At 34.7% G+C, this 13,678-nt stretch overlaps 1 protein-coding gene across 1 annotated transcript; it reads right to left on the bottom strand.

Moving 5' to 3' along the window:
• Positions 1-336: 336 nt before the first annotated feature.
• On the bottom strand, positions 337-13,595 carry LOC104621115 (tumor suppressor candidate 3; the record flags this gene model as incomplete). Its single annotated transcript, XM_010287516.1, has 4 exons — positions 337-477; positions 1,009-1,149; positions 3,257-3,374; positions 13,426-13,595. Coding segments are annotated over 4 exons (570 nt in total), but the record flags the coding sequence as incomplete, so codon positions are not given.
• Between the last annotated feature and the right edge of the window lie 83 nt (positions 13,596-13,678).

The raw sequence follows: 13,678 nt of genomic DNA, 5'->3' as shown, positions 1-13,678 counted from the left end.
TCCACACTAAACCAATCATAACACTACTGCTTTTACAAAAAATGGCAAGTTGAATGATAGCAGTGAACATTAGTAACACTTTTTATTAGAAATATTTTCTTGTTAAAAAAAAAATTCACAGCTAACTATCAGAGAATTTGCTAATTTTCAGTGAACCACTCATAGTAACTGATACTGCTTATAGGAATTAGCCCCAAAGTCTAGATTACAAATCTTTGTCTGATAGTACCATTCTGAACAACGTATTAATGCAAGGGTTTTTAATTTACCGTGCAAGTAATGAAGACACATCTGCTAAGATAATAAAAAGCATATTAGTAATGAAAATCTGCATACCAGAGCTGCCATGGCCCAGCCAGTTTTGTTGTAGATGAATTCTAAGTTATTTCTTCGCAGATATAACAAGCCACCAACAAGAGATACCAGCAGAGCCAGTGCAATTGTACCAGAATAGTTAGGAGGCCTGAACACTCTAATCTGGAAAAGATAAATGCAAACACAGATTGCAAATAAATGCATACATACAGATCATCTTCCATATAAAGCAACAGGGAGCATCTGAAATCTGGTTTCAGAGTCAGAAAGACTAATTCCTAATGACAAATAATAAAAAAAATTTACTTCCTTTAATAAACTTATAAAATGAAAAAAGTTTTAAGCATCATTTTGAACTGTTCAACTTCAAAACATTATTTCTTCAGCACATTTGCAGGTTGTGTCTGAATTAGGAGCAGCTACCTTTGAATCTGTTTCGTATATAGCTCTGCAAAGCATGTTTTACTTATTAACAGCTAATGATCACAATAAAATTTAACTAAGCAAGAATGGAATACGATCTGCAAACTTCAGAAGTTACCACAAGTACCATTACTTTTTTTTTTTTTAATGTATGCTAGCATCTACACTTGAGAAAAAAAGGTATTAAGGAAAGTTGGAATTTGTCATCAGCCTGTCTCAGACTACAATGATACATCTGGCTTCAACTTTTAAAATTGTCGAGAGACTTACATGAACATCTGTTCTGTCAGCTATCCATTTAGCTAGCTGCTCAGCTGCAAATCCGATTCTCTGCAGGTCAAATGTGTCAGCTCTCTTGGGTTTACCTTTTGGAGGAAAATGCATAAAAGTCGGAGCAGAGTTCATATTCAGCTACAAAACCAGGAAAAACAGCAGAAAAAAATATTAGTAACTACCCTCAAAAATGTTTACCTTTTATGTATAAGACAAAACATGTCTAACTAGCATGAAAAACATTATTTGCCTCCATACGTTACTTTTTTTTTTATACACCTTCATGTACAGTCCTGCAAAAAGAGTGCTCAGAATATTCCTTGCAATAGATTGTTTGGGATGTTTAATTATTTAGAGTTTTTCACAAGGTTTTCTGAGTAAGAATTTCTTATGCTTTAAAGTCTTCACACACTGTAAGAACTTCCCTGTAATTAGTAAAACTGAGACCCCACACCCAACCAATCTATTAAAGTATATTAGGTTATAATTCTAGGGGAGGAAAAAGTATTCAAATAGCTTGACATTGTTTTACTTGTCTAGCTCTCATCAATCCCAAGTTAACTAAACTATTCATCTAGCCTTCCATTGGCTTCAAGACAGACTACCCATTAATGACGATTCTTTTTTGAATCCAGAAAGGTCTAGGTAACTAGCTTAGAATACATAACTTGCCCTAGAAATTACACAACTTAATTCATGTGTTTATGTCACTGGAACTATTCACAGTTATCAAAAAGTTCAAAGGTTATAGATTTATATTTACATTTGCCACTGTAAATTTTTACTTCAACTTTGCGATGTGGCATATGAGAATATAATTTTATGATACCAGTCCATGTCAGTGCAATATAACACTTGAAAAAATGGAATTAACAAAAAAAATCAGGGGAAATACTTAAAGATGATACGCTATGGAGATCTTTAAACAAAAAAGGCAGGGTAAACTAGTTTGTTTCATTCCTGCAAAATGAGTTCTATCCCATTACTAAACATACTCAAGTACGGAACTGAATTTATCAATAGAAATTACCAGCTATTAATGTATTTTCCATCTAAGCAAAAAACAGCCCTCTTCCTTAGTGAACTGATTTGGAATTAAAAAAAATTCTGAGAAAGGCTAAGACAAATGTTGTGAAAGAATTTAATAAAATATTTTATAAGATAGAGAAACATTCTGAGATACAGAAATCTTCTGTCATAGCGTTTGGGGGCAGTTGGTCTGAAACTGCTTAGTCATTCTCTATAAACAGAGTAAAAGCTGAAAAATGAAAGTCATATTAATTTTGGGGGGTTTCTGCTGTGGCGTAAGTATTAAATGAGTTGTTTGCACACATAAACATAAGGTCAGAACTACCTTTCCCCGAAATCTACCTTAAAGCAGTCATTAGTATCACTTACTATTAACATTGTATTTCTCAAAGTCAAAACCTTAAACCATTCTTTACACAATATATTCTAAGATGTCAATTGGAAATAAAAATACTTACTAAACACCAATTGAATTTTTAAAGTAAATATTTTAGAAATAAATATTAAACTCTTCCCCTGAAAATTTTAAATCACATATTTCACCAAAAGGAGGTTAAAAACACGGAGAACTTCGAAATTTGTCAATCATCTTAATCTGCATTTTTAGCTTCAATCAATGGATAAATACCAGAGAAAAGCATGTCATTATTTATTATTAATTTTCAAGGGATGTGCTTTGCCTGGACTAATCAATTTAAGAGGGGGCCTTACACTGCTGTGCACCAATTGATTTTTCACTCTTCATAGCCAATATATAAAATGTAAACCAGTCTCTGCTCTTTTCCCTGAAGAACTTCCAGACTAATACAAATATTACTGGAGTTGAAGAATACTGTATTAGATAAAAGCAATTAAAAGGCTATTTTAGTTGAGCTTTTTTTCCCCCAGCAATAAAGGAAATCTTTAAATGCAAATGCTAGTTGCATTGTACTTAATTCTAAAAAATTACATGAGAAATGGATTGAAAAAAATTTCTCAGACATAATGTAATCTATACACAAATCTTATAAACTACACTTGGAAAATACTAAAAGTGGCTACTAGTATAATGTGTCTTCACTAATGTCATAGAAACTGCCCGGTGTTTTTAACCAGGAAGAATTTGTGTACAAAATAGAGGCACACACCTACACACAGAAAATAATGTCTTGTATCACTTGTCAAATCAACATATGGTTCTAAAAATTAAGAATGTTTTACAGTATCCAACATTTACCTGTTGAAAAACATCTGCCCCTTCATCATAATCCACTATTGTGAAAAACAGTTTGTTTGAAAAAGCAGATGAATAGCGCCATGAATTAGCCAGCACTTGGTATTCTTCATTAGCTTGCCTGTTAAGGAAAAAAAAACAAACGTACATCCACGTGGCATTTGCTGGCAAAAGAGATTCCATAACCAGCTGCACCGGTTAGATTAATTACACTTGCAGTATCATTCTCAACATCCATACTTTCAATTTAAAAAACTTTACGCTAGTTATGCAACTCTGCTTCAAAACTGCCTTCTCCAAAATTCGAAATCTGTTAAGTAGAACTGTACCAGAGCCATCCCGAGATGATGTTAACAAAAATTAAAATCTTCCGTATTTAAAAGTCTCACAAAACAGGAGTGGCCTGAGTGGCAATCGTTACGCAAATCTGCTAACAGATCCATGCAAGGAGATGCTTATGTGGCCCCTGAGTAAGATACCAGGATTTACTTGTTGGAGACAGCTGCACATAAGGAATTCTGAAACTAGTGGAAAAATAACACAGAAATATGACAGTAGAAATCTTCCTAAAATAGCAGACCCATAGAAAGAGCCATAAAAACTGCTAAGCCCTGGGGACGTGATACAAGACCACTGTTCATTTACTTAGTAAGTAGCATAATACACTCAAGATTATTCCTCTCAAACTTGTTTTAAAAGTGATAAAGGATAATTTTGTGCAACATACAGGGTTAAATAATCTTTTCTTTCATCACTAGAAAGTCATATTGCTACTACTCAAATTTGACAGAAAGCCTCCTCTTGGCTTTAGTCATGGCTCTATACTCAGGTGCATTTTTTTTTTTTGGTTGGTTAGGTTTTGTTTGTTCCCATGTTCATTTTAAAAGAGAAAAGAAAACTCAATACCACAAAACAACCAACTTTGCCCTGTCTGCACTGAGAGGGAAGGAAAAAAGTAAGTCCAAGAGAATTCTGGGATCCTTACCAGCAGAGACATTCTCTAAACACACAGTCATAGAACCATAAAATCACAGATTCTTCCACAGGACAAATCCGCATCAGTGAATAATTCAGAGAAAAAAAAAAAAAAAAGGAAAAATCCCCAAAGAATCCTTGCAGAACTTTTGGCTTGACACAGGCTCCTTTGCTAATTATTTCCATACTACTAATTAATCATATCTGCTGTAGAGTCCAAAGCAAGGTTCACAACACTTGGCATCTTATCTTTGCATGTGGTGAGATGCTGAAGTAGTATAAATAAATGTACTCTGCAGCTTTTATGGAAACAGTGTTCTTGTAAAACCAGTTCCATGTGTTTGATGGTGCAGAACGCTGTTTATTTAAAAGCTGTAGATGCAAAAATCTGTTGCAAGAGAACTCTGCACTAAACATGCATAATACATACTGTATTTTGAGAGAGCAAAGAGGAAGAAGAGGATGACAGGACAACAGATGTCATAAGACCCTCCCCATTTCCTCGTAACTGAGATCTGCCTTAAGCATGTGATATCTTACATACAACTCCTGCCGAGTTGTGTTGTATCAAGGAATATATTGTACACACACACCAAAAAATCTACCATTAAAAAAAGTTAAAATGAAATTTATGATCTCTTACTCCCTCGAAGAATAAATCTTATGAAGCACAACGAAACTCAACCTTCACCCTTATTACCTGATTGATTAAAATTTGCTACCTAACTCACTCAATGGGCAAAGTTTGCAATTATTAAAAGCAATGTGATTTAGGCATTAGACTGGTTATTTCTAGAAACAGATACTAATATTAAGCAAACTAACATATTCACTGTCATCCTGAAGAGGGCAGTCAGACAACATCAAGGGAATGCTGTAAAATCTTAAGTAATATCTGTAGGGCACTGTTCTGTTAAACCTGCTATATTAAAGCTGGACCATTTTTCTTATAAGAACAAGATAAAAATCACTTCAGCTTGATGCCATCATTCTTCTTAGTCTACCTTTCACTTGTGATGAAACAGTATTTCTGGGAAATTCAGATACTTCAGTTATGCCCCCACTATTTGACAGAAGACTTTTTTCTGTTGATCTCCATGTATTTGACATCTTTGAACTATTTTGAATGAATGTAATAGGTAGAAAGTACTCTTTGGAAAGTATAATCTTGCAAAAGGTTGTCTTAGATTTTCTATACGAGATTCAAAGCACAATTTCATCCTCACACTGAAGATAGCAAAGCATTCTCATAGCAGTTCTTGAGGGGTGTGGAGAAGCAAGAATGAAAGAAGGGGTAGGAATACAAAGTTACAGGATTACCACATACAGAACTGAAGAACATCCTAGGGTCCACTATATAATTTCAAATGGATACAATCACATTAATAATTTCTTGTAGCATTGGTTACTCCTTTTCAGCTACAATAATAGGAAAAAGCATAAGCACTTTGCTGAAAAAAAATCAGTCTCCAATTAACATCAGGCAGTATCAACTCTGTCACCTCTTATCTACCGATCTCTATCATTATTTAATATAAATTTTATCAGTTTGTTTCTATGAAGTAATGTTAATTATATGAAATTATTATCATAATTATATGAAATACTATAAAGACACAGGGCAGAACTACACTTGGTATGAACTCATCAGAATAATAACATATTAGCACTGCTCTTGTTAGTTTGACAGGGTTTTTTGACAGATGGAGAAGATTTAAATGTTATTGCTGCTACAGTCACCTCTTAAGAATACTAGAAAGAAAGCTACTAGAAAACAGTGGCCAGATCAAAAGGGAATGCTACTATTAGATTTACCTAGAAAATTCAACATACTGAAAAGTAAGCTGCTAAAAAAATACTCTGCAAAATTTTCTTCCATTATGCAAGAGGTGGTCATGAAATATTAAAAGCTTTATTTTAAAAGATTAATTATGTGGGTGTCCATGGAAGATAATCAGATTTGTATAGTTTGAACTGTATTAAACTAGACTAATTTTATTCTATTAGTCCAAGTAGGTCTATTAGTAAGGAAAACACAAATGGAGTATCAGGAAAAGAATAAAAACGACTGTGGAATTATTTGCAAAAGAAAGCAGTAAAGCATTACTTTTTGGCACACTATGGACCATACAAAACATTTACAAATGCACAATTGGCAAAGAATGCACTACCAGGTCATCTACCCATTCTTATCCATCTGTTTAAAGTAAACTGTGATCAGTGCTGCAATTTAGCTCCAAAACAACTTTTTTTTTTTAATGGTTTTCCCAAAATGAAAAGAAGAAGGGGCTAAGTGTATATTTTTACTACTACTCAGTATTGAAAAGATTGGTTCAGAATGCTTATTTGTTTTTATTTTTGCTTAGGGTGACTCCTGTCACAACAAAAAGCACTGAAGAATCTATAAATGTGTCCAGAAAATTCACCACACATGACAAATGAAGAGAGTATGGATACTAGTTGAAAACTACACTGTTTATGCAATTTAGATATATATAATAGGAGAAAGCAGGCTAAAATCCATGCTATTCTATTTACAGCATCCCATGAAATTTCCAATATTCTGCAGATGAAAAGCAGCCACGAGATCATATTTTGCAGAAGCTGGAGAAAAAAAAAAATTAAATTGTGACCACAGGAAGAATAAGGAGTCTCTTATGATCCAAATATAAAATTACTACCTTGTTAAACAGACTTATCAATACTTCTATCAAGATCCTGAAATGCACTGAAAAAGCAATTGCAGAACTTTCAACAGCTCCTTCCACATTTCCTGTTCCTTCTTTGAACAAAAGCTCAAAAGATAGTTCCCTCTCAGTACAGTTAAGAGACCTGTCAATGATTTTTTCAATACCCACTCTTGATCAACCAGCAGCAAACTGAAAGTCAGAGGAACCTGTTTCTTCTTTCTGATGACACCTCCTTGACTATCATAATTCTTTTTGCTGTTGAACTACTCTTTGGTCGGCTACTTGAAAACAGTTTTCTGAGGTGTCTTTCAACAGAATTCCTCTCTCTTCTAGATTGCAAACCTCCTCCTGGAGGTCTCATTGATAGGGTAGATATTAATAAAACTATGTGGAATCTATTCTCTCATAAATTTTTCATTTCCTTCTGCATATTGAGTCAACAGCAGAAGGCAGCTACATTCAGAGTCCTTTACGAAACACATACATTAAGCTCAAAACTTAAAAATACACAAACTATACACTGAATTATAACTTACCTTAGAAATACAGAAGGAATAGCTTAAGCAGTTGACTTTGAGCCTATTCTGCAGCAGGCTTTCTGCAGTAACTACAAGCTTGTTCCAACAGATGCCATTAATAATTTCTGACAGAATTCAGCCTTGTCACTCAAATGAAACAAAAAAGTCTTAAGACATGTGCCACACCTGCAAAATTGACCTATCTCCCTTGTGTCCTACATGTATATTTTATGTATATACTTTATATGTGTGTTTACATACACATAGGTATTTATAGACACACACATGCCCCCCCATCAGCTAATGGGAGTAATCAGTGCTCCTTTCAATAGAACGAAACTTCTGACGCTTTAAAAAATGCAATAGTCTGATCAACATGGGGGTGAAGAAAATTACTGGCTATGCAAACTCCTCTGCATTACCAGCCATTTCTGGCTGCTTCTTCATAAATACTGTCTCTGCAAAATTGTTTTCCAAGAATCTGGAAGGAAGTTTGTTACTTCAACAGTAAAATACTATTAATCATCCAGGACTGAAACAACACAATTTTCAGTTTGTGCAATTTACAAGTTTGTCTCCACAAGTGGTCACCTGCCATTACTATAGTCTTCCTCTGTTGCATTTCCCCATTTTTCTCCTGATCATTTATGATGCTAATTCTAGGCTTTAATCTTGATATGCAATGATCCAAACAGGCTCAGTAACAACTTCAAAAGAAACATTTTGGACTTCACAGGCATAAACAAGCACGAGAAAGTATGCAAAATAAAATCCATTTGATTCAGGTAGCTTGGAATTCACAGAGGATTTCTACATGTACATGTCTAATTTAAATGTTTTAACCATTATCACATAACAAACTAGTGGCACAGGTAGAGGCACTGAAATTCAGTATCTTTAGCCTCTGATACAGCTCTGATCTTTTCAAGGAACACTAAGGGAAAAAAAACAACAAAACAAAATATGCATCCTTTTGTTGATGGGCTTCAGTTAAACTCAAGTGACCAGTTTCATTTCTCTGACCCAGATATACATTTCTAAATGAAAATATCCCATCAATGGATTTGAAAAATGAACCAGGCAAAAATGTGACCCGTTTGGCAACAACAAAGACATCTGATTATGCACCTGTATGCAAAGCAGAGATGGTTGCTTCTGCCAGTGGGATGAAAGAAGCAGAGCTTGGAAAGTAAAATAGAAGACCTCATATAATTTGTTTATGGAGTGATTAGATGGTACAGCAACGAACAAAAAAGAACAAGTTAAAGATAACAATGAAAGGCACAGAAGAATGGTCAGTACAGTGACTGTTTCAGCAGGCTAGAGCTAAAGCCCACGTGCAGCTGAAAATCAAAGCACTAACAATCAAGTGGAGCGGGGGTGTTGCTGAAGTCTGGTTGGTAAAATGGTGCCGATCGCTTTGGGAAAATGTAGTGATAATAAAACAGGGGAACAGATTGCAAGAGGCAAGATGACAAAGAGCAGAGAAGCTGTAAGAATTTTCACACAAAAATGCATTCAAGTCAGGCTAGTAGTTACTGTTTGCCTGGATGCAATATAAAGTACAGGCTGAAAAACAGTCTCTTCACCTCTGTGAAGATGCTGTTGTCAGAGTGACCGTTCTTTTGTTCTCCTTCTTACATAAGTAATTTTTTTTCAGTAGTGTGACTGATGTGGGTAATAGAGAGAAACTATCTAGTTGAGTGAATACCTAAGAACAAAGGAAAAAGGGAAACCGGTCTTCTATCCCGAGTCGTCACTGTTTAGAGTTAGATTATTTCTCATTGTTTATCCAAACAAAAAAAAAATCCAAAGTGATTCATCATCACAGTGCATTAAAGGACCACTTAGTATCTGCTTCTAATGTGCTGCTGCAGAATATATACACCAGGAATAATAAGATGTAAAGTCAATTAAGATTAAGTCTGGGACCAAAACTGTTTAATCAAACATGTTTCCAAACGAGCATGGGAAAAAACCCCACATCTTCAACTCTTAGAAGTACATCCCACCCCCATCAATGACTTCACATTCAAGAGCACATAGGATATTTAATCTGTTATGGTTAATTCACATCTCAATACCAGCTATGTCATATTGAGCCTAAACAATTGTGTCAACAGGAAAACTGACATTTATGCTACCACTTAATACAATTGTGAAGGCACCAGATGGCTTTCAATTGTTTTTCGGACCAGAAAATTGAAACTCGCTTGTCCACAAAGCTAGATGGAAATGCTGTACTCCAAATTCTGCTTTAGGATAAAGACAGAATTTCCTTGAAAAACACTCTAAAAGCATCACTAGAGGCACTACTAGCATGTATACAGAGCTGCTGGTTTACAGAAGCCTTCATGTGTTAGGACTGGATTGATTCAGATAGCCTACGGATGTATTTTCCAGTCCACAGTTTGTGAAAACATTTCATTTTCACAGAAGCAATCTCTGTCTCAAAGATGACAAACTGGTAGTTGTCTTTTAGAAACACCTATAAATCAAGCTAAATTTTTTGGCACGGAATAAATTCCAATCAGTAATGCAGACATAAGAGTTCTAACTTTTTTGAAAGTATATATTGAAAAGGGATAATGGCAAAAATTAGAAGCAAATCAAGCAAAATTAAGTAAAGGGAAAGCACTAAATATAACAATATGATGTATATCAGGAACAAACAATCCTAGCATTGGATGAACAGGTAAGTTTCAAAAAAGTTGGCAAAAAAGGCATTCAAAAATCTTTTTCTAATTGATCTTTCTCAAGTTGATACATAAAGTTATGTATTCATCTCTCACAATGATAACGAAACCCTTCTCATTCCACTGAGAAAAAAAAAAATAATCTTATGTTAAGTAACTTCTGCTAAAGAATACCTACAAAACACAACATGCTTTGGTTTTACTGAAAAAAGATCAGCTCCTTTGTCTGAAAGGATGATTTTTTACATACAAAAGTTTCATCCAAATACCTGGACTCCCAGGGACTTCTTTTTATGTGGCATTTTAAGGGTAAGTTGATATTATTTCCATATACTTTCACAAATCATAACTGTTAAGTGATGTATGTGATTGATGTTACAATGTCCTCCTTGCTGCGCGCAGAAAAGCTTTGCATTCTCTGAGACAAATTTGGTCAGCTTTCCACATGTAGGTCCTTGCTATATCGATAGGTAAGACTTTTAAAAAATGTTTAAATATCATGCCTCCAAGCATTTTAACTCTTGGCTAAGATCTCTTCAACCAAGTTTTATCCAAAATTTGGAACTTCTCTGGCGTTAAAAAGGATTGGGGGTGGGGAATCCTTCCTTCATACCGTCTAAACAATGTCCAAACTACAACATTTTTCAGCAATGGACAGGTACAATAGTCCTTAGGTAGAGAACTTGGATCACCAAACTGACTTTGCATTCACTTTGAAGAGTGCCAATAGTGACACGCCTTCTGAATGCAAGGCGCTACCTCTCCATCTTTGGTGGCACAATCATTCAAAACACCTGCCAGAAAAGTCATACCAACTTTAATGTAAGCATATTTTAACAACAAACATTCCAAATATAAGCAAATGCAAAATCAGATACACAGAGAATATTGTTTGTTTAAACGAGATAGGACACACATGATCTCTTCTAGCCTCAAATGTGCAAATCTGCAATGGCCTGCTCTAATGACAATTAGCTTTCACTGCTCTTCTCCAGAAGAGGACCACATTTCCTACCGTTGCTCCCCATCCTATTAGCTATCTTTTTTTGTATAATGCTGCGTTTTTCATGCTTAGCATTTGTTGTAGCTCTGTGCAACAGCAGTACACAAACATCTTTTTTTCCCTTTTGAATACTATGCCCTTCATCTTCATAAACTGGACATTTAGAAGAGATAAAATACTGAAATGTCAAATCTAGCCACCAAAGGGAAAAGACAAAAACATTATTTTTTAGATAATCCTGTGGTGCATAAGCTAACCAGAGGATTTTTAAGGGGAAAAAAAAAAGTAGGAATTATTGTGACAAAGTTATTCAAACTCAGAAATTTCAGCCTAGGTGCTTTTTTTATGTTTGAAATATGACATTGATTTTTTTTGTATGCAATTGTCCTGAAAATATTTTTATGAGTAACAGTTAACTTAAATCTTGGACAAAAGCATCCTCACAAAACATTACAGATTAAGTTAAAATCTATTTTTCCTTTAGGCAAAGCAGATAGTGAATAGCTAACAATAAAGTAATGCATGCATTTCAATTCTATATATCCTTTCACTGCTCCTGTCCATTAATTAGCCATTGATTTGAAAACATCAATTTTCCTGATAATGGTTTTATGTGCACTATGATCAACCTCATTAAATTCCTTTTATTTCACATGAAAAAGTGGATCGCAACTTCACATTTATTTAAACAAACCCAGCTGAAAGCAGTATGTTGATTTTTTCCTTCATTTTATGCTTAAAGATTTTCAGTTGCTTCTGTACATAAAACGACTAGCATGGCATATTACAGGATGAAGTTTACGAGCTCTTTTTCAGATCAGTAAACAATATACAGTTGTAAGCAAAATTAACTTCCTTAATAATGGTAATATTTATGTTGTTTTCACATGCTTAAAAAAAGATCTGTACATAACACAGGGGAAGAATTTGCGATAGCCATTATAATGATGAATACACTGACCCTTATAAAGCTACAGGAGATGCACTAAGTTCAGCTTTATCTTCTGCGTAGTAAAATAAGGAACGATTTAAAACAATATGGTAAACTTTGAACTACTATTCATCTCCTAAAGTTGAACTCTGCCAACACAAAGATGAAATAAGTACAACCACACGCTGGAAGTTTTAAAGGAAAAAAATCCTTTGACTTAAGAATGTTGGAAAGATTCTATAACCTACTCCTTCACTTTCACAGTTCAGATGTGGAGAGTGAACTCATGGGAATGCAATTTATATACTCTCCCTCAAAACTGGCCAACTGACTTCAATGACAAAAAAACAATTTATAAAAAAAAATCTAATAAAAACTGTATATTACTACAAATACACAAGTTAAAGTTTCTATTGCACATGTCACATGCCAACACTTAAGAAATCTAACAAGCTGCTACATTTACCAACCTTGTGTATTGTTCAAAGTCCACCTATTTAAAACCAAGAAATAATAATTTCTTCATATACAGCTTACGTTTTTCATAGTCCTATGGAGTATTTTGCTGCCTATTTAAATACTGTTTAGAACTCCTTGCACAATAATCCCATTCTGTTACTAAACACAATAATTTCTAACACATATTTTGGCTGAAGGTTTTATTAGCTCAGTTTCTGATTTAGCAAGGTAATTAAGCGCATGACTACCTTTCAGTCCCTTGGCCCTATTTCCATGTCTACCATTAGTCATTTTCGGATTAACTTATTGAACTAGGAACTTGCAGAGAAAGATCTTGAACTTAGAAGAATACCAGAGCCACTCTAATATGTAATCTAAAAGGAGTCACCAGAACATATCAAAGTGCAGTGCCAGACATTATTACACAATAAGCATGTTCTCGTGGAAAAAGGTGCTTGCATGTAAGAACTGTCGAAAACTGAAATCACAGGATAACTCAACATCTGCATCAGAGCCTTGGACACCTCTTAACTGAAGAAATCAGTGAAGTGCTGTATTATTACATGGTAATGTATCACTTCTGTCACAAAATGTCTTTCAAAAGATCATGGTCAACTGATAATAAAGCAAAGCAGATTACTTAAAGAGAAAGTCTTCCTCAGTTGTCTACATTTTATTCAACTGTAATTTAAGAAAGCCCAAAACTAGGAAGACTTCTAAAATTTTACATATAGATTAAGAGGCAGTTGGAAAGATGCTATAACAAACGCATGGGCCTGTTAAATAGTAAGCATCTATCCCATGCAAAGAACATTCCTACTCAGTCTATTGCACATTGATTAAAATGTTCACTTGAAAACTGGCGAGGAAGATTAAAAAGATCACTAAGGTATATATTACCTGCAAACAGAGCACTGCCGCTGTGGCTGGAGAGCAGTGAACATCACTATCACAGAATAGTTACGAGGTGGAGCCTTCACAAATCTTCGGAATTTGTCTCCATTCATACGGATGACGGAGCGCCTTGAGCTCCACTCCATCAGCTGTTCCACCTTCTCAGCCAAAAGATTCTGTAATTGAGGACAAGGATGAGGAACATTCAAAATTAAATTTCAAGCACTTTGTACCTATATTCTGCCTTTGCATCCTCCGA

Source organism: Phaethon lepturus, unplaced genomic scaffold (assembly GCF_000687285.1).
Source record: "Phaethon lepturus isolate BGI_N335 unplaced genomic scaffold, ASM68728v1 scaffold47185, whole genome shotgun sequence".
Classification (NCBI taxonomy): Eukaryota; Metazoa; Chordata; class Aves; order Phaethontiformes; family Phaethontidae; genus Phaethon; species Phaethon lepturus.
This window is presented reverse-complemented; position numbering and strand designations above follow the sequence as displayed.